The sequence below is a fragment of the Musca autumnalis genome, unplaced genomic scaffold (assembly GCF_047663935.1).
Source record: "Musca autumnalis isolate F117 unplaced genomic scaffold, ASM4766393v1 scaffold_4, whole genome shotgun sequence".
NCBI classification, from domain to species: Eukaryota; Metazoa; Arthropoda; class Insecta; order Diptera; family Muscidae; genus Musca; species Musca autumnalis.
The window spans coordinates 135091245-135113647 of record NW_027411977.1 but is presented as its reverse complement, the minus strand read 5'-3'; the positions used below and the strand labels follow the sequence as shown (position 1 = coordinate 135113647).

Genomic DNA, 22403 nt, shown 5'->3' with positions numbered 1-22403 from the left:
ACATGGCTTGGAACACCTCTGAACGTATAGGGCTTTCGAAGGCTGCTTTATAATCGACGAAAAGATGGAAGGCGTCGATCTGCATTTCTTGGGTCTTTTCCAGGACTTGTCTCAAGGTAAAGGTCTAAAGCCGCACTGATAGGATCCAATTATTTTATTGACCATAGGCTTTAGTCTCTCACACAATATGCCAGATAATATCTTATATGCAGTCTTGTAGTCTGGACATAGGATGCTCACGTTCCAATCATCGGGTTCGCGTTCTTCCTGCCAAATGGTGCTAACTAGCTGATGCATACACATTATCAGCGTGTCGCCTCCTGTTTTGAACAGCTCGGCTGGCAAGCCATCGATTCCTGCTGCCTTATTCTTCATCCGGTTTATTGCTGTCTTTACCTCATCCTGGCTGGGCGGTATATCTTCTATACCATCTTATGGGATTGGATCTGTGGTATCTTCGCCGTCATCGCTACTTTCGGATACCAACAGTTTGGAAAATATTCTTTCCATAACCTAAGCACGTTATCTGTATCAGTTACCAAATTACCTTACTGGTCTATACAGGAGGATGCGCCTATACCAAAGCCATCAGTTTGATGTTTTACTTTTTGGTAGAACTTTCGGACTTCATTCTTGCTCCTGCGGAAAAGTCGTTTCTACTGATTGCTACTGATTGTAAAGTTGCCCTATATGCCGCATTTTTCTCTTCGGTAGCAGCACGACACTCCTGGTCATACCATTGATTCCTTGGTGGAGGCCTCTGGTATCCAAGAATGTATTTTGCGGCTGTTTGCATGGAGTGGGCAATATTTTGCCATTGTGCTGATATGTTATCGGGTCGAGAAGAGCTTTCATTAAGCAATTGGGCTAGTTGAGTGGAATATGCTGTGGCTATCTGTTGTGTTTGCTGCTTACCGATGTGCAACTTCCGCGTTGTATCTGTTCGTGCTTTATTTGCAACGTTTAGGCGGGTACTTGCCTTTGCTGCAACAAGGTAGTGGTCCGAATCTATGTTATCTCTTCGGAACGATCGTATATCCAACACGCTCGATGAATGCCTTCCATCCATCACAACATGATAAATTTAATTATTTGTTCTTTGATCTGGAGACAGACAGGTGTCCTTATGAATATCGAGATGCTTAAATCTGGTACTGCTAACTACCATGTTGTTTGCAGCTGCAAAGTCTTTCAGCCTCATACCATTGTCTGATATTTCACTGTGGAGACTGAATTTCCCGACTGTTGGGCTAAAGATATTCTTCTTTCAAATTTTTGCACTAAAATTGCCTAGAATACTTTTAATGTCATGGACAGGGCAACGGTCACAAGTTTCGTCTAAGTGCTCGTAAAATATAGCTTTGGTCTGTTCGTCCTTGTCTTCAATGGGAGCATGAGCGCAAATAATGCTGATGTTGAAGAATTTTGCTTTTAATCGAATTGCAGCGAGTCTTTAATTCACTGAGGTGAAGCTGGAGACCAGATGTTTTAATTTTGTCGGCCTTGTACTTTTCAAGTACATCTGCCAATGCGTAAACTGCACCTTCTCTATAAAGAGTGCGAACATTCCAGGTGCAGATTCGCAGATCATGGTCCTTAAAACGTTTGAGAGATACATCAACTTTAGAGGGGTTTGTTTTTCTTTTCTTTCGTTTTTTCATAGTAGGCTGCTTTTCTAGGGGAGAGTTACTAACCCGACGCCCAAATCCAAGTTTTTAACGTTCTTCTGGGTGAACGCGCGGCACATGTTAGGTCACTACCTTTAACGGGTGTCAAAATCAGCTCCCCAGGTGACACCAAGGGGAGGTCAGTGTCCACTTGAGATGAAAGAGGGACCAAGATAAATTCTGGGCTTTGCCATGTTAAAGCCGGTCAGGACCGTTCCTTTGTATCTTTCATCCCCTATGTCACCCAATATGTTATAATACGATGATAAAATTAGTGAGAAGCAAACGGTTATGTCATTTTGGTTATATCATGTGCCCCCATACCCTGTTTTCAGTGAAAAATCTGCTTATATTGACTTGAATTGTCAACAGTTCTGAAAAAATAAAAACTTTAAAAGCTTTTTGTGCAGAAACTTTTTTTATCGAATCATTTTATAATTAAGATTTTATGCAATCTTAGGTAAAAACTCATGAAAATATCATACAGGGATACGAGGTTGTAAAAAGGCAATAACCTTATTGTTGATACCATAAATTTGGTATTATCGCCGTTTATAGTCTGACCTATTTTGGCAGTCTCTTTTTCAATTTTTCCACAGGTGATAGTTACGGCGCGTTTTCATCGACCCATGATCTGCGTACGCCAAAGGACAAACGCTATTTATTTTGGAAAAATCGGGTCAGATTTGGATATAGCCCCAATAAATATATTTTTGCCCAGTTTGAGGTATTTGGTGCACCAAACACGCAAATTCAGTTCAATTTCGATGAAATTTGAAACGTATGACGGAATTCGGTGTAGGTATATGTGTTAGATGATCCACTCCTAAGTTCCTTGTATCTATTCCACGCAGTAAGAATTACCGTGAGTCCGCAAGTTCCCAAATTAAAAATTCCGTGGTGTACAAAACAAATACAAAAACGTTTATTGTAAATAAAAAACAACAATACTCGAAGGCTTTTCAAACAAGAATAACAAGAATAATATTTCAAAGAGTTTAAAAACGACAAAGAGCAATAAAATATTTTTCATTGATTGCTATGACTTGAAATAAAAAGTTTTAACAAAGTATTTGAATTGAAAAGTATAAATTCTACAACAATATGTTTACCTAATTATATTGAAATCGGTTCAAATTTGAATATAGCTCTCACATATATTTTCACCCGAAAATCAAACACGCAAATCCTATGCGATTTGGATGATATTTCAAACATACAACGGAATTCGGTCTAAAAATAAGTTTGCAAAATTTTATTGAAATCGGTTAAAATTTGGTTATAGCTTCCATATATATTTCAGATATTTTGCGGCATGAAATGAAATTTGGAACATGGGACGAAATATCAACTTATATTTAAATCGGTTCAGATTTGGATATAGCTCACATATATATTTTCAGCCGATTTGAGGTATATACTGCACCAAACACGCAAATTCAGTACGATTTTGATGGAATTTGAAACGTGTGATGGAATTTGTTCTTGAAATAAGTTTGCCAAATTATATTGAGATCGGTTCTGATTTGGAAATAGCTCCCATATATTTTTTAGATAGAGTAAGTAGAGTGAAGATTTGGTCTATTACAGATTTCCCAGGTCTGAACCACATTGGTATGACCCAATTATTCCGCTGACCATATATTTTAGCCGTTCACATAATACGTCCGAAAGCACTTATGCCGATATAGTTGGTAGCAGACTAAGGTCCCATCAGCGCCTGCTTCCTTATTGTTCTTCAGTCGATTAATTGCCGTCGTTTGGGATTTTTTCTGGGAAATCTTAATAAAATATACCTTCTAGGTCATCAGTACGCTATCTGTAACAGTTACCAGGTTCCTATCATCATCTGTACAAGAGAATGTGCCTACAACATACCCATCAGTCTGGTCGGGGACACTCTGGTAAAATGTTCGGACTTAATTTAGATTCCTGAAAGTCTCGAAAATCTCTCACGCTCACGTTTTCGATATTGTTCCTTAGCTCTTCGTGTTGCTACTGACTGAAGGGTTGCTCTATATGCCGATGTCGCATTCTTAACGTTTGTAGCCTTACGACACTCCTGATCGTCTCATGGTTGGTAGCTCTTGGTACCCAAGTGTAAATTTCCGGCAGGAAGGTCAGTTGAGCGTAGTAGGCTTGTGCTATTGTTGTGTTGCAGTTTCTCGCACTTTTGTCGTAACATTAAAACGAGTGCGTACCTTAGCTGCTACAAGGAAATGGTCAGAATCGATGCTCGCTTCCCGAATCTATCGCACATCTAACACAATGGAAGAGAGTCTTCCGTCTATCACAAAATGATCCATCTGATTACTGGGGACATATATGTGGGTTTGTGCATGAATTAGCATGAATGAATTGAATTTGAAGTAACCCACTCTTACTAGCCCAACACCCAACCCAGTTTTTTATCGTTAGCGCGTTGGAGATGAAGGAGGGACCAAGAAAAGTCCTGAGCTTTTGTCATGTTACAGCCGGTCAAGACCGCTGCTTCCTAAATTTCCCCCTATGTCATAAAATAAAATTCTAAGTCGATATAAATCAAGATAGAGTTCGCACTCTTTAAGATAGAACTTTGTAATTTTGTACAGAAGTTTCTATTGCTCCTAGAATCTGTGGACCGATCCTTTATCGCGATTTTCGGTATTTTGAAGGTTTTAACCTCATTATCACACCGAAATGGCTGAAATTTGGTACTTAGTCTTCCTTAGGGCTACAAAACTTTCCTCCAGAAATTTGTCAGTACAGGTTCACGTTTTGACATAAAAGAGTAACTCCCCATTTTCGGTATTTACAAGGATACAACTGGGAAATTAGTAGCCGAAATTTAGTAGTCAACGTCATTACATGTCCACATTTTGATATAGCCCCCCATAAACCAGTACCGCCAGATTTTCGGTATATTGAAGGTTTTAACAGCTTGATACTAGAGAAACGGCTGGATTTTGGTATTTCCATTCCCCCCAGAAATTTGTCAGTACAGGTCCACGTTTTCATATAGCCTCCATAGAACGGTACCGCTCTTATGATTTATTAGACCGAAACGTAAAATCTAAAATTTGCAATAAAGTACGAGGAAATCGAATGACCGTTGTAAAAACTAGTTCCGAAAAATATGATTTTTTTACGATTGGATACAGATTTGGGTACTGTATAGACTACGTTCACGACACATCTGTCAAATAACTCAGAATCACGAGTTCTAGAATCCTATATACGATTTTTTGAAAACCCTGTTTGTGGGTTGAAATTAGAAGAACATTTCAAAAACCACTTAAAATCTGCCTTCAAAATGTCAACAGAATTTAATGGTAGACGCAGATCAAATTTTGAAAAGTTGTACATTGGTGAGATTATCTTCATTTAGTTGGCTACTACTTTGGCAGGAAAATTGTGAAAAGTGTGGTTTAATCACGAATCGAGTGAAAACAAAAAAATACACCTTGGCTTCAACCCATTTTTACCCATTTTAACATAAATATAGCCACAGCCTCCACGCAAATTAACCTTTAAGGCCAATATTTTTTGCCGCGTCTAAATTTTTTTTTCCAAAAGCATTTAATTTGTACAATAACAATTCGCGAGTTATAAAAGGGCAAACCTTGGCTTCAACTATGTTAAATTTTCAAAAATATTGCCCACCTATATATAATTGGTATTTAATGCAAATAGAGATTTCATGTTTTTGGCGACTTATAGTGAAATTTAGTTAAGAACATTTTTGCCTTTGACATCATTCTTCTCAAATAATGTTTTGTACGACAATTTTGCATAGAATCAGATGAAGTACGACTTTAACCCTAATTTTTTTTTTAATTTTTGCATATTTCTGGAGTTTCAATAAGATGTAGAGTTTTAATGTATTCTAACACTTATAATAAAATTTTACGGCGAACGATTTTGTAGAATATTTTGATCTAAAACGATTACATTTTATAGGAGAAGGGACCAAAAAGATCCCTTTAATGGCCGTCTGAGTATTAAAAGAATATGAAAAATGAAACCAGCGACCCGAAAAACATTAGAACCAAAGGTATGGTGAAAATACATTCATTTTTAGAGTTTTGGCCAGGTTTTTCGTAAAAGTGGAAAACTGTGCGAAGTTCTGAGAGGGTCCGTTGTAGCGCACATTTATTACACATTCATTACATCTTAAGCAATGTCACATTCCGCCTCAGTACATTGTAATTATACCATGCCTTTAATAATTTAAAACTTCAACATGCAATTTAAACTAAAAACACAAAACTTCGTACAGAGATTAAATGTGTTTCACTGTTCGTTTGTTTTTATTTTCAGACGTGTACTTATCGTCGGGTGGCCAGACACCAGCAACAAATTTCGAATGGCGTTATGTCACAAAGACAAAACCAGGCAACATATGTTATTTCCAATCATTTACCACGTCCAATATATGTTAGGGTACAAGAGCAGGGACAGGAACATAATGCATATAAAATTACAAATGGTCTTCATTTTCGTACGAACAAATATCAATATCAAAATTCTGTTCATCAGCAAAATGGAAATTTCCCACCAAATCGATATGGAGCAAGTACAAATCAAAATAAACACGCCTATGGTGGCGTAAGTGGAGATAATCGACATGGAATACCTTATTATGGCCAAACTACTTTTGCACCTATCTCGGACCAAAGAATGAATTTTCACTATAGACCGCAGTATCCCAACGCCGTTGTTACTCCAAATGATCACACTCAGTCTACAGCAAATTCTGAGGTACATAATTCTAAATATAACCCCCATTACGATTTTCATGGAACAGTGAGAAATCACAATCGCAATTATGACAGAACATTGAACCAAGATGTAGGTTCCATAAACACCGGACAAATTCCTCAGCAAACCATTAGCAATTTCCCTTCATTTGGGATAACAAATCCTTCCGTACAACCTTATTTTCGAAATGAAATGCAAAAACCTAATCAACATAATCCGAGCCCAAATTCGAATCCAAATTTTACACTCAACCAAAATCAAAACCATGACAGAACATTGAACCAAGATGTAGGTTCCATAAACACCGAACTAAGGCCTCAGCAAACAATTGGAAATTTACCATCATTTGGAGTAACAGAAGCACCGGTGCAACAATTTTATCGACATGAAATACAAGAACCTAATCAACATAATCCGAGCCCAAATTCGAATCCAAATTTTACATTCAACCAGAATCAAAACTATGACAGAACATTGAACCAAGATGTAGGTTCCATAAACACCGAACTAAGGCCTCAGCAAACAATTGACAATTTACCATCCTTTGGAGTAACAGAAGTACCGGTGCAACAATTTTATCGACATGAAATACAAGAACCTAATCAACATAATCCGAGCCCAAATTCGAATCCAAATTTTACACTCAACCAAAATCTAAACCATGACAGAACATTGAACCAAGATGTAGGTTCCATAAACACCGAACGAAGGCCTCAGAAAACAATTGGAAATTTACCATCATTTGGAATAACAGAATCACCGCTACAACAAGAACCCAATCAACATAATATGGTATCATATTCGGATCCAAATTTTACATTCAACCACCAATACAATAATGTTCATACTACTACTCCAAATTACAATACTCCAAGCATTGAAAACACAGATGTACCCAATTTACAAGAAAGCAACCAATACGATTTGTCGTCTAACATTTCGAGACACGAGAACCCTGAATCTAATACACGATCAATTGATAACGATGACAACATGCGGGGATGTACAGAGAATAAGATAATTGTACCAACATTTTGTTCTGAAAATTCCGGTATTTATCCGCATCCTGTTGACTGTTCAATGTATATAGTCTGTCGATCGGGTCTATCATTTGAATGTCACTGTGCGAGCAGAACAGATTTCAATGCTCAAATGTGTGACCACGAAAGTTATGTGAAATGTATGCAGAAAATGAATAAAGAATATAGCCGCGGTAAGTAAACCCTAAGAATGAAGCTATTATTAATATCAAACATTTGTAATATGGGCCCGTCATAATTTTCTTGCGACGTATTTAAGACCTCGGGATCGAATTTCAGTTAAAAATAACGCTCACATCTTTAGATGATTCAAAGTTTCTGATATCCAATTCTAGTTTTATATACTCGATTTAACTCAAAGGAAACTAACGGAGGCCTTGGTTCTGTTTTAAAGGTGTATATTCTAAGGATATGTGTTATTATAAACTCGAATACGGGCTCACTTCTGGCCTTTGCGTAGTTGCTACCCCAGTGAAGAAAATTGTGGGCATGGCGTCACATCCTGATATTATAAGACATGTGCTTCCCTTTTCTCTTACGAGCCTCTCCACATCTTGGCCTAGTAGGTAGGGGGTTTTAAAGGGCATGTAGATGGATCTTTAGCGCTCTTTAGAGAGATGTATATTAGGGTTATGACTTATTTCTCAAAAAGCACTAAAATAACGTTTTTTCTATTGAAATATAAAAAAGTTCACGCACAAATCGATTTAAAAACCAGTAAGGAAATGATCAAAGCCGGGCGGCGCCGACTATTTGATACCCTACACCACTGTGAATATGTAATATATATGGTAAAAACCAAAAATGTTTTACAATCGCTGAATCCGAGTTTCACCCATTCAGAATTCGCGAACTGTTAACATGTTCTATATAGTATGACTGGAATTCTTTAAAACTAAGTGTTTTATGAGGGATCCCATATCGTCGATCATTAACATTAATTTTCGTGGAAGCTGTGTTGGCATCAATGTAGAAAAATGGGTAAAAATGGGTTGAAGCCAACAATTTTTTTATGTTCCCTTCCGATTTCTGGTTTACCCATACCTTTTATAGACCTATGTCCAAAGAAAGAATGACAGAATACTCCATGGACAACATGATACTAGTTTATGATTTTTCGATATATCCACCTAAAATTGATGCTGACATTTTGAAGCCGGAATTTTGTGGTTTTTAATTTTTTTTTAATAATCCGGACGCGCAACAAGATCATATTTCAAAGTCATAATAGGAGTATAGAAGTCGTGATTTTACGTTGTTAAATGTAAATCTCATAAGTGTGCTCCTTACTCTATCCTAGTAATTGGAGTCTAAAGGCCAAAATTTGATGCGTGAATTTTCTAAAAAAAAACCTATTTTTTGCGTTTAAAATTTACAAGTGTCATTCAATTTTCTTTGAACCCCGCGTGAATTTAGTTTTTTACGCGGCGGATCCCTTCCGCGATCGAATCCATCCACTAAAACCGCGGATATAGATACGTTGGAAATAGAAAATTAAGCAAAAACATATTTTGACAAATCCGCGTACTAAACCGTGATTTTCTTTAAAAATGTTTGCATAAATTGAATCGTTTATAGCCGATTATAATATTTGCGAAAACGCGTGCCATAAATTATAGAGATGCGCGAGTAATATGGGTCTGTTTTAAGCCAAATATAATGTAGATGCAAATCCGCGGTTCTTGAAGAATCTATTTGAAATAGGTGTATATTAACGTTTTTTTGATGGGTGCTAATGAAACCGGATGCGCATCAAAATCGTATGCACATTGCGCGACTTTTACTAACTTTAGGGTTTCTTGCATAGTGTGATGCACACTTTGGCCGCTGAGTGAAACATCGTACGTATTCTTAATTTATTTTTTGAGAACTCTGAGTTAGTATAATTTAGATTTGCTCTAATACTTTTTTTTGGTATTCCGCGAAAATAAAAACAAATTTTAGAAATTATGGTGCATCTACGAATGGATGTCAAATGATGTTGCTGATATATTCATACATTTTATCAATACAACAATTATGAAATTTTAAAATATTTTTCTTTATAACAGAATAAAAACCGTTATAACTTTTGCTATAACTTTTTCCAAATGAAATTGTAAAGGAAATTTGGTTTCTACCATATATGGGAGCTATATCTAAATCTGAACCGATTTCTATATAAGTTGGCACATATATTTTTAGAATTTAGTCACACATTCCAAATTTCATCGAAATCGTACCTATATAGCGTGTTTGGTGCAGCAAATACTTGAAATCGGCCGAAAATATATATGGGATATATATCCAAATCGAAACGAATTGCACCAAAGTTGGCACATATATTTCTAGGCCGACTTTAGTCACCCATATTTTTAGACCGAATTCAGTCTCTCATTCCAAATTTCATCGAAATCTGACGTATATAGCGTGTTTGGTGCAGCATATACGTGAAATCACCAAAAGCAATAGCGTTCTTCCGACGGCTAAAAAATGATCTTCCCCAATTTTCAGCCAAATCGGACAATAAATGCGACCTGTACGTTGCGAACGGACGGACGGACAGGCGGACATGGATATGATTCTATGCATATCCCTAGAAGGAACTATGGGTCTATCTCTTTTCCTTATACCACAATGTGGTGTAGGGTATAAAAATAGTTTTTTTGAAAAAATTTATGTCCCAATTTACATTAGGCGAGTTTACTTGCGGCAAAGGGTTACCATATGCCTCACCTCTCTCTCCTACAAAATGACAATTGCCGCAAGTAAACTCGCCCAATGTAAATTGGGACTTAGAAATGAAAAATATCCAAAAATTATTTCCTGTTGCACGAACAAATAAACTTAAGCCTACTAATAACTAAAATAACGTTTATTCCATTCGAATATTGAAAAAGGTCGTGCACAAACCATTTTGAAAAACGTTTGATTTTTTTTTTTGTTAAAAAATTATTTCTTTGAAAAAAAGTATTTACGATATTTTTATGATTATAAAAATTGAAGAAAATTAGTAAGAAAAAAATGTTATGTCCGTTTGGTGATTTCATGTGGCTATAAAGTTTATTTTCAATTATATATCTGATTACAGTGACTTCAAAAATTGACCATAATTCTGATACATTTTTAAGATTTTATGTAATCTTATGTCGAAACTCATCATGCTATGATACAGGGATATGAGGTTGTAAAAAAGTCATAACCCTAATGTATATTGCAATGGGTCATTGGGCATGTATATGAATGAGAAGATATTGGCTTTGTGTAAGCTGTCTTCTTTCTTCCAGAAATTTGACGTCATAGGTCCACGTTTTAATTTTGCCCCCATAAAAGGCTACCTTCCGATTTGCGGTATTTTGGAAGTTTTAGCCACATTATATTATATTGTTTTTAATCTTCTTTGGGGCAACAAAACTTTCCCTTAGAAATTTGCCGTTATATGTACGCGTTTTGTTATTGTCCCCATATACAGGTACCTTCAGATTTTCGGTATTTTGATAGGTTTTTTAGCCACATTATATTACCGACACGGCTTAAATTTGGTGTTGAGTCTTTTTCTATAAAACTTTTCCCCAGAAATTTGTTAGTATAGATACACGTTTTGATATAACAATCATATAACGGTAACTCCCGATTTTCGGACAACAGACAACATCAAATTTCTAACGGTGGCAAAATACCCCTCCGTAATGATGGCGACATTTCCCCAGTATTTCAGCCATGTAAAACTTCTCTACAAGTGGTGTCTTAAGACTCGTGCGTTCGGACTCGGCGACAAACTGTAGGTCCCATATCATTCAGCTAATATGAATCGGGGTGCACTAATTGACATGAGAGAAGTCTCCCTTGCCCCGCCTACGATGTTTGTGGAACATTATTATTATTATTATTATTATTATTATTATTATTATTATTATTATTATTATTATTATTAATATTAAAGGTTTTAGCCTTATTATCACACCGAAATGACTGAAATTTCGTATTTAGTCATCGTTGGAAGCTTCAAAATTTCATCTTGAAATTTATTGCCTCCCGATTTTCGGTATTTGTATGGTTTTAGCTCCATTATCACACCGAAACAGTTGAAATTTGGTATTTTGTCTATAATCCTACAGAGAATTGTCGATATACACATATGGCCAAAATAATAAGTACATTATAAGCTGTGTTCCTTTACTTACCTGTGGTTACCATTTTTACCATTTGTTACCATTTTTAACCTGCAAAGCGTTCCTTAACCCCGAAAAGTGGCAAAACTGGAAGCAATTTTAAGAGAGTGAGAGTGGAGAGAGAGCGAAAATGGCTTTCTCTTCTACCACCGGCTACCAGCAAAATTTCTGCAGGTAAAAAATGGCAGAACTGATTTTTCGACTTTTGTTTGACGATTATTTCACAATGAAAAAGAAAATGGACGAAAAACAGAAGAAAAAGTCGAACGCTGACAAAACTAAATTAAAAACTGTGAAATAAAAGACGAAAATTGATTTTTTATGTTTCTTTTTGACATTGCTGCCAGATCTACCATTTTTCCGTTCCTTTACTTTTCTGGTAAAAATGTCCATGAGAGAACAATTTTGACACTTTTCTCTTTTACCACCCTTACCATTAAAAAAGTAAAGGAACAAAGCTATAGTTTATTTTTGATGTTGTGATTCACCCTCAGTTTTTTCCCAGAGAAAGGTGTGAATGAGTAACATTTCGATAACCCTATTTGTAATCATTGATTCAACAACAACAAAAAGGAAAAAAATAGTAGCATTTTGTTTCTGAGTTACTTTTGTGTTGAAACCCTAAATTTGGTTGGCCAAAATAATAAGTACTTTTCGGATTTTTTAATATTTGTCTATAGTCGAGTAATTTTTTATAAAGTTTGGATAGTAATTTCACTGTGCTAATAATATTAAACCAAAATAAAATAAAAATGAATTGCTGGATGGGTCGAAACGCCCTGAAGAGAGGAGATTGGCGGTGGATTTTCTCCAAAACGCATTAAATGAAAACAAAACTGAAAAAACACGCTATAGGCCAAAAAATATAACAACAACAATCGATATCCACTTGTTGTTATCTCTATAGAGAACCATTAAATTCATTTTGAGCAATTTCTGTTGACAATGTAAACATTATATACATATATATATATATATATATATATATATATATATATACATATATCTTAAAAGCTGGAAGATGAAAGACTAAGAGCTGCCAAATTACCAGAAACTTTAACAAAACAGTTCCACTTCTTCAGAAAAAAATTGTTGATGAGGCCATCCTTCCATCCTGCCATCCCTAACAATCATAAAGGATGGTTCGGAGAGGTACATGAAAGAAATAGACGAAATATCTTGTGGAGCAATGAAATGAAAATACATTTATTTGATAACGATTACGGCAGGAGGGTAAGTCTCTTCAAAGGAAAGGAATTTCATAAAATGTTTACAAAACGAGCAGCTATACACTGAGGTGGCAACCTAATGGTCTGAGGCTGATTTTCCTGGTATGATACTGATCCAGTATATCATATCACTGATGGACGGACCCATTTCGAGTACAAAAACATATTGGACAACACAATGTTGTCATAAGCAGAACGAAATATTCCTCTAATATGGATGTTTCAGCAGAACAACGGTCCAAAACCCGCATCCCCATATGTCAAGGATTGGTTCCAGGGCAATAGAATGAGGTTGTCTGGCTCGCCTGAGTAGTAATCGGACTTGAATAAAATGGATAACCTTTGCGGACACTTCAAACAGTGCATTGGTACTCATTAATTCCAAAATAAAGATCAACTTTGGAAATTTTTACAAAAAAATGTGTTATTAAATTACTTTGTAAAATTAGAGTAAATTTCTAAGCAATACGCCAAAAGTCCAATTTACATATGCATATTAAATGATTTCGTTTTACGAAATCCTAGAATCAAATGAGGTGTATTTACATCTGTTTTTTGCGTCATTTGCTTACGCACACAATCGCACATACACACTTATACAATAACACAATATATTTATTCAGAAAAATAGGAATTAATTAATTAATTCCAAAAACAAAAAAAAAACATAATTTTTGCAAGTTTTTAACCATTTATTTTCACTTTTGTCATCGTTTGAGTATTATTGTTTTTCTACAACACACACAAACAAACAAAGACATCATAAAACAGTTGCATTTTTTCGTAGTTTATGACAAAAAAACAGGGCTGCTTATAATAGTATGGTGTTTTCGTGCGTTGTTTAGAATAAATGACGCAGCTATCGTCATTTATTTTTGTATGGCAAATGACGCAAAATGTTGCCTGTTTTAGCAAATAAATGACGAATCAGGACTAAATGACGAAAAAGATGCTAATGTAAATTGGACAAAAGAGAATACAAAAAGTAGTTCAAAAGAAAGGTGGATGCACCGAATACTAATAATATTTTTTTTTGCGTTTATTGAATAATTTCATGTTATTTACAATAGCATTCCACCTATTCCATAAAAGATTCAAGAGTTTAAGGTTTAACCTTTTTCTGCTTAAATATTATACATTACATATTGAACATATACTGTGTTGACTTAATATTTAAAATGAAGGAAAAAATATAACAAAAACCTTTACGAATTTTACTAATAATATAAACGTCCTAAATTACAATGTATCCTAAAACAATGGAATGTAGTAATGATTTACAAAATGTACTTATTATTTTGTCCATCAATTTTTATGACTTTTTCCTTACTACCCCAGCAAACCAATCGTAACGATATCTTAACGAAAGTTGTATGAAGTGGTTGACATAATTTCGGAACGAAATGTCGGAGCGAAATCGGTTCGATTTCTGTCAGATTGCGGAACGAAATCGGAAGAAAATCCTTGGGAAATTTGGAAAACGAATTTTTCTTTAGAATTTTCGTACAGATTTCTGAACGATTTCGGAATAATGTCGTATGAAAATTGGATGTACCTTCCGAATCTTCGTATAGATTCGAAGGAATAATTATTATCTGACGCCTCTTTTATGTGTTGTTGTATGTTGAGTATGCTTGTGCGATGCTGTTTTATTACAGCAACAATATCGAATAGCATTAGCTTCGCTAGCAATTTTTTTAATGTGTTGCTAAATGTTGCCTTTGTTCATTGTTGTAAAACATATTTCGAAGAAATTTTAGCAGGCAAAGCTGCACATTTTCGATGCTTTTGCTAATATGGCGTTAGCATTTTAAACCCTGATTTTGACCATATGTGTATGTCCACGATTTAATATAGAGCTATGCAACGGTACCGCCCGACTTTTCATATTTCGTGTGTTCTTTGTCACATTTTCGGACCGAAATATGAATAGAAAAGTTTTATACGGAAAATTATTAATACAGGGTATTGTTTTAATAGGGACACCGTAGCGATGGAGCTTAGTTCATTAGCAGCAGCAATTTTGCAGTGATTCGAAGTGGTTGCTGCTAACGATCTTCTACTGCTTTTGTGCTAGGCGGAACCTTATCCATTCTAGGTTAAAATGCAATTTGCAGAATATCTTTAGATATTCCTGGCCCTGTGTGTCTATTGACAACCTGATGACAAGACTCCCATTCTCCGGACTGTTTATTCTTCTCCGGACTGCTTATTAGTTTTTATGTGCTGGTCTGGTGATTTGGATTTTTCCTATCGAGTATTATAAGTACACAGAAAAATATTTAAGCTATTTGATAATAAAATTCGAAGATTCAATCAAAAATTTATCGATTTTCCGGCGATAAAAAAAAAAGTTTCATATTGACAAAATTCAATAAAATTATTTGATCACAAAGTAAAAATACAAACGATAAAATATTTCACCTATTGAGAAACATATTTATCAAAATATTCCACATTTTGCTTGATATGTCAATATGTGAAATATTTTATCAGTTCAATATAAAAAAATCGATAAATATTTTAGTCAATATTAAAATTTTATTGTATCAATAATATAGGTCAGCGATAAAAAAAAATTATCATATTGACGAAATTCGATAAAATCATATTTCGTCAATATGATAATTTTTTTTATCGCCGATTTTTTTTCTTTGTATGCGTGCAGGGTGCAGAGAGGGCAGTGGCACACATGCCACCAAATTATTTCCTGCCAAAAAAAAAATATTTCCTGTAGCACGAATGAAGGACCATTTGCTTATTATTGGCTATAATAACTTTTATTCCATTTAAATATTGAGAGAAGTAACACGCAAACCACTTTTAACTGACATGATATATGATAGAATATTATATATGATATACATGGAAATTTAGTGAGAAACAAAAGGTTATGCAATTTTGGTTATGCCAAAGCTTATTTTCAGTTATATATCTGATTATAGTGACTTCAAAAGTTTGTCAAAAAAAGCCCATTAAAATTAAAAATTAAGATTTTTTCTAATCTTAGGTAAAAAATCATCAAAATATGATACAGGCATACGAGGTTGTAAAAAAGTTATAGCCCCAATTCATATATACCTATGTATATTACAGTGAAGAGTATAGTCTGAGGTATAACATTAGGAACCATTGTAATCTGTTCTAATGTTATACCTCAGACTTTACTCTCCACCTCAACAGCTACAACTTAAAATTTTTGTATTTTTTCAGATATCAATGCCAACGAATCACACGCCCACGAACTGAATCTCTACAACATAAGTTGCCCTTCCGATACCGCTGGTGTATATCCTCATCCTTTTAGTAATGGACACTACATCAAGTGTTTCGATGGACAGATGTTTATAAAATCTTGTCGACGTGGTTTAAAATTTAATTTATTTCGTAATATGTGTGACGTTATGGATTACCATCATTCGTTCGGTACAGCTATTCCAATATCTCTATGGCCAAAGGCATCTCAAACGGAAAGTGACATTAAAACCGAAAGTAATATGGAAAATAGAACGCAACCTTTACAATTGTTCTTATGTGTTCTTCATATTTTAGATATCACGTTTGTGGAATGTATCCCATCCTGGAGTGGCAAATTCTTATATCCGTTTTCCAATCGTCACTATGTAAGCTGTCAAAATGGTACTATGAAAATTGAATCTTGTATGGCTAGTGCTAAATATAGTATTCAGCAGAGCAAATGCCTGGATGTAATTGACGAAAATGATTTTGTTCGAGGCGTTCCCAAGCCTTTAAAGGAAATTTCAAATGGTATGCACCACATAAATGAAAAAATTAAAATTCTAGGCACACAATCCAATATTCCTCTGATATTACTTAAATGATTTTGTGTTCATCAGGTGTATTTTCGCTTCAGAACCTACAAGAGTCTATTATTTCTGAAATTTTGAATTTTTTCCTTTAAAAGGTATTGGAACAGATCATTAATTGTATGAAACAGGGACCAGTTCTCTATAAACAATTGTATAATACATTAAAGTTCAAATATCAGCATAAGGATATTTGGATAAATAAATATTGGATAAATAAGCATACAAATAGAAATACCATTTTAAAATTAAACAATAAAAAACAATTTATTTTATTTTCAGGTACTAGTTTAGGAGTTACCTGTGGACCACAGCAAAATGTTACGCGTTATGCCCATCCAACGAACTGGCGAAAGTACTTGAAGTGTCACAATGGAAAGCTGACTGTTGGGGTTTGCCTCAAAAATAAAATTTTCGATATAGAAACAAAGAAATGTATAATAAATGTTCAAACCCCGCAAGACGAACAATAAATATATTTAAAGTAAAATTTCAGTAATTATTCAGTAATAAAGTTTGTATTATTTAAAAAAAAAGTTCAGATTTGAAATAAAGAGAATAAATTGAAAATTTGAAGCAAAACCGGGAAGGAAAAATTGGCATTGAAATCCCCAAGGCAATATAACTATAAAACCTGTAATTTGTGATTTGGAATGTACACGACGTAGGGGATGAAAGATACCAAACCACGGTATTCAGTCTTCACAGTGAAACATCTGACAATGGAATGAGGCTTCTAGACTTCGCAGCAGCAAAAAAACATGGTAGTTAGCAGTACCAGATTTAAGCATCTCGATATTTATAGGGGCACCTGGCTGTCTCCAGATCAAAGAACAAGAAATCAAATTGATCACGTTGTGATAGATGGAAGACATTTATCGAGTGTGTTGGATGTATGATCGTTCCGAGGAGCAAACATTGACACGGACCACTAACATGTTGCAGCAAAGGTAATTAACCGTCTAAACGTTGCAATTAAAGCTTGAGCAGACACAACACGGAAGTTGGTCATAGTTAAGCTGCAATCACAAAAGATAGTCACAGCATATTGCACTCAACTGGTCCAATTGCTTAATCTTAACTTCCAAAGGGTGCGCTAAATAGCGTTTGTCATGGAAACCATGTAGATTGAACGAACTAATATCCATCACTGTAAAATCACATTGCACTTGAGAAATCAGAGTTCAATGACAGAGAAACCACTCCCAAACCCATACAGTTTGCCAAGGAAATGTTTTCAAACTGAGAAAACGAACACTTTTCATGCATTAATTAGTAAAAATTACAAATACTTGTGATAAAAATGTCGGGTTTTTTGCAAAAATTAGTTGGTCGACTTTTTCAAGACCAAATTGAATGGATAAATAAAAAATTACCGCACTTAGTTCAACAATAATAACCAAAAGAATAATTAACATGTAATTCAAGGTGCCAAGAAAATGTTTTCAAAATGTAATTAAGGTTCCAAAATACCCCATGTTTTCGGTAAATGTTAAAAAATCATGTATATCTGATGAGCAGTCTAAGTAATAACAACGAAACCAGCTTTGTGGGTTCGAATCTTCGGCTTTCCTTTTGCACTTGAAAGAGAAAAATCAAAATCAATCAACTCCAACGAGAAAAGTTAACATTAACAAGTAAAAAAGTATTAATCGGCTTGGCCGACAGTGGTATAACCTCAGCCTGTGTGAAGTGAAACACTTTTTCCCAAAAAAACTTTTGTATTTAGAAGGTTTTGAGAATTTTGGGCGTTTGAACTACTGACAAATATGGAATTAGATTACAGCTGAAAAGTTTTGCGGGGGAGGTACCTAAATAAATAAATAAGGTGTAAACATGGACTTTCCCAATAAAAATCTCATATCGCTGTAAACAGGGCTACTAGGAGAACCTTCGTTGAAAATCCATAGGATTCTCGCACAGACTTTTAACCACACTTAAACAAAAATGTTGATCACTTGTGTGGATGGTACCCTAAGGAATGGACCGATATGGCCATCCAAAGTTTGGACCAAATCGGTTGCTCCGTTTAACAGATACTGTGCTTACCATTTTAGCGAATATTTTCGAACTTTTGTGAGAGAGATACGGGAAGGAGAGGACCTACAAGCACCATCTTCCAATTCCATCTAATATTTTAAGAAATATTACGATCTGCGAAGTGTGTAACAACACATTATTCGGTTGGAGAGTTGTCGTGCGCACCAACCACTACACATCCCGGACGTAGGGGGTTTTTTACAGCTTTTGGGTCATTTTCTCAAGAAGTATGGATTTGCCACTCAAAAAACTTGTATCATACGGGAGGAGGTCCTAAACTGAACTTTTCCAAAATTGTGTGTGGGAGGTACCCGAAGGAGTTGACATTTATAGTCCATATTCGAACATATTCGTGCAACGTATGGACCAAATCGGTTTCTACCTGCCCACTATTTTAGCGAAACGTTTTGAACTTTTGTGGGGGGAGGTACCCAAGGGAGTGGACAGATATGGCCCATCTTAGAACTTTTCCAAAATTGTGTGTGGGAGGTACCCGAAGGAGTTGACATATATAGTCCATATTCGAACATATTCGTGCAACGTATGGACCAAATCGGTTTCTACCTGCCCACTATTTTAGCGAAACGTTTTGAACTTTTGTGGGGGGAGGTACCCAAGGGAGTGGACAGATATGGCCCATCTTAGAACTTGATTTAAGTTTGCGCAAAAAATTACGAAAGCCAAATTTTGTGCGTTACATCCACTACACATGATGCCATAGCGGGTTTTTACAGCTTTCGAGCCATTTTCTCAGAAAGTATGGACTTGTCCCTGAAAATACTTGTACCGTCGCAATACCAAAAAACCAAAAATATTCGAGAGGAGGTCTTAAACTGCATTTTTCCGAAATTTTTGTGTGGGAGTTACCCGAAGGAGTGGACCAATAAAGTCCATATAGTAATTGATCTATGTCTGGTAGAAATATTACGACTTGCAAAGTATGGAGTAATCGTGTGCACAATTTTTCGAACATTTTCGAACTTTTGTCGGGGAGGTACCTGTAGGAGTGGAACGATATGGCCCATCTTCGAAGTGCGAAATTTGGTTCGAATCGGTTGATCCGTTCGAGAGTTATCGTGCGTACCAGCCAGACAGACAGACGGACGGACATGGCTAAATCGACTCCAAATTGTCTGAAACGAATTTCGTCCAAACATACTTGAGGTCTAAAACCGTTATTTCGATGAGGCACATTTTTGGTCGTATCAAAGTGTATACACCCTCGTTAGCCTAAAAGCTGAGGGTATACAAATGATCATCGGCCTAACAGACAAAATTTCAAACAAAGCACTTCTCGTTCTAATAACATGACAGCACAATGGCAAGTATTATCCCATGTAAACAGCCAAAGGTAGGCAGCAAGAAGCCATAGACTCCGACCGAGTTGTTTATGTATGCATCAGCTAGTTGGCACAATCTGATAGGAAGAACGCTTACCCGACGAACCTGAGCATCCTGTGCCCCGTCTCGTCAAACAAAAAACCGTTTACAAAAATAATGATGCTACCCGTGCTGATGTACAGTTTCGAACCCTGGATAAGGCAGTGCTTAGTGTGTTTGAGAAAAAAATTCTTCGTCATGTGTTGACGGTGAATATCAACGTCGCACAGTGGTTCCGAGTCGTTTTTTCCAGGCCAAAACTCTGTAAGATTTGCATCAAATACGATCAAATTCTGTCTAGAAATTCCAGAGGAATTCAAGGTCAAAGTTAAAATTTTGAATTTTGTCATATTTTGCATAAATATATGAGAGCTCTGAGTTTTTCATATGTTTTAATCTATTTAAAAAGGTCAAAAATTGATAGACAATCTACCAAAAAAATTGTAACTTTTTTTTTCCAAAAATTTGACATTTGTTAAAAAATTAAAAAAATGCTCCTTGGGTTTTCATAAAACTCATATAAAAACTAATATACTTCAATTTAATATATTAATTTGTGCAAAAGATATAATTAATGAGGAAAACGGTATGAAAAAACACACCTTTTTACCCATGTAATTTTAATAAATTTAAAAAAGTGTTAAACGGACGTAACTTTTTGAAATGAAAGAGGACACGAAAACGAAACTGTGTTTCCTAAAATTTCTAGTCCATTAAGTTTGGTACTTCAATAAAATTTAGTACCTGAGGAAAAATAAAATACTTTACTTCGTAAAAGGCCTACCTAACAAAAGAACAATGAACACAATATCTGTTATTGCTTCCGAGGAATAGCTATTTCATTCTTAAGAAATTGGGCAAAAAATTACGTATTTTCCATTTGGGAGTACGCCACGTCCACACCTTTAAATATTTTGACCTAATTTTTTGGATTTCTTAGTCTCAATATGTTTACTATCGAATCCCATATATAAATTAAGAATCGGTGATGGCAAGATTTTGGGGTTTTTTCCAGGAATATCGATTTCTGAACCACTGTGCGTCATATGAGCCACGAGCTATATCGGCTATACAACGACATCAGTATTGCTAAATTTATTGGGATAAAACGATTGGGTAAGATAGGCCATGTCATAATAAAAGAGATGAAGCCACTAAAAAGGCGTATAAATACGGAACCCATGGCGGTACACGCAGAACTTTATGGGCAAGGGTTCAATCGGGTAAAAAAGTGGAAAAGTAAACTAACAAAGAGGAATGCAAATCTTTTCTTAGTTCGGCTTACAAGACAAATGTTCTGTAGAGGGCCAACTAAGTAAGTAAGAGGGTATTTAGCAGTTTCTACTTTATTTCTAACTCATCAGCCCTTCTTACAATGAGGTCCACTAAACCACTGAAGAAATGCTTAATATTTCTACCTGTTCAAAGTTACTGACTTTTGGTGCGTAAAAGGTTTCAGAATCGCTGTGGAACGGACAGTTATTTTATGAGTTACACCACTGAGCCTTAGATCAGTGGAAGGACATGAAAAAATTTAAATGATCAGTATAGCCAAAAAGCAAATTCAATATACCCTCTAAGTTGTAGTGCAGGGCATAACATCAATGTAGCGACTAGTTTCACGTTGTCCCTCACTGTACATAACTCAAAGGGAGAGATATTTGTTTAGGGTTTACCTCCTGAGTTTGTAGAAAGTCAGCCGATCTTAAATGATTTACAACCAACACCAACTACTAACCGATTTTCATTAAGATGTATCTGACTATAAACAAATAAATATGTCTGTAATACACTGGTAAGAGGGCACATGTACAAATATTACATTAGGGTGATGAGTTTTTGCCTACTTTCTCAAAAATTATTTCCTGTTGCACGAATGAATTAACTTTTGCCTAATAATGACAAAATAGCGTTAATTTAATTTAAATATTGAAAAAGGTCTCGCAGAAAAAACTTTCAAGATGATTTAAAATCAAGGGTTTTTTCAAATAACCTTATACATAAGATTTAATCTACACTGAAAGAAAAAGCTACGTAATATGAATGAAATCCTACGTTGTATCAATGAAATTTGTCATTGATTTTGAGCCAACGTAGAGCTTCATTGAATAAATGAAAAAAGTTTCATTGAAGTAAAATTAACGAAATTGTTCATTAATGCAATGAAACTCCTTCATTGATGCAATGAAACTTTGTCATTAATGCAATGAAATACTTTCATTGTTGTAATGACATTTCTTCATTTATGCAATGAAGCCTTACTTTGGTTCAAAATCAATGACAAATTTCATTGATACAACGTAGGTTTCATTCATGTTATGAAGTCATT

The 22403-nt window shown here is 35.2% G+C and overlaps 1 protein-coding gene across 3 annotated transcripts in view; it reads left to right on the top strand.

Annotated features, from left to right (window-relative positions):
- The window catches only part of LOC141403480 (uncharacterized), a 28215-nt gene extending 11047 nt beyond the window's left edge, over window positions 1–17168 (top strand). For 2 of the 3 annotated variants that reach the window (XM_073985949.1, XM_073985948.1), the window contains exons 2-5: window positions 5967–7620; window positions 16041–16319; window positions 16380–16595; window positions 16937–17168. In XM_073985949.1, the coding sequence (XP_073842050.1) occupies window positions 5967–7620; window positions 16041–16319; window positions 16380–16595; window positions 16937–17127 (2340 nt within the window). In that variant the 3' untranslated portion in view covers window positions 17128–17168. The remainder of the gene's footprint in view (window positions 1–5966; window positions 7621–16040; window positions 16320–16379; window positions 16596–16936) is intronic. The other variant, XM_073985950.1, reaches the window with a different exon arrangement.
- The last annotated feature ends 5235 nt before the right edge of the window (window positions 17169–22403 follow it).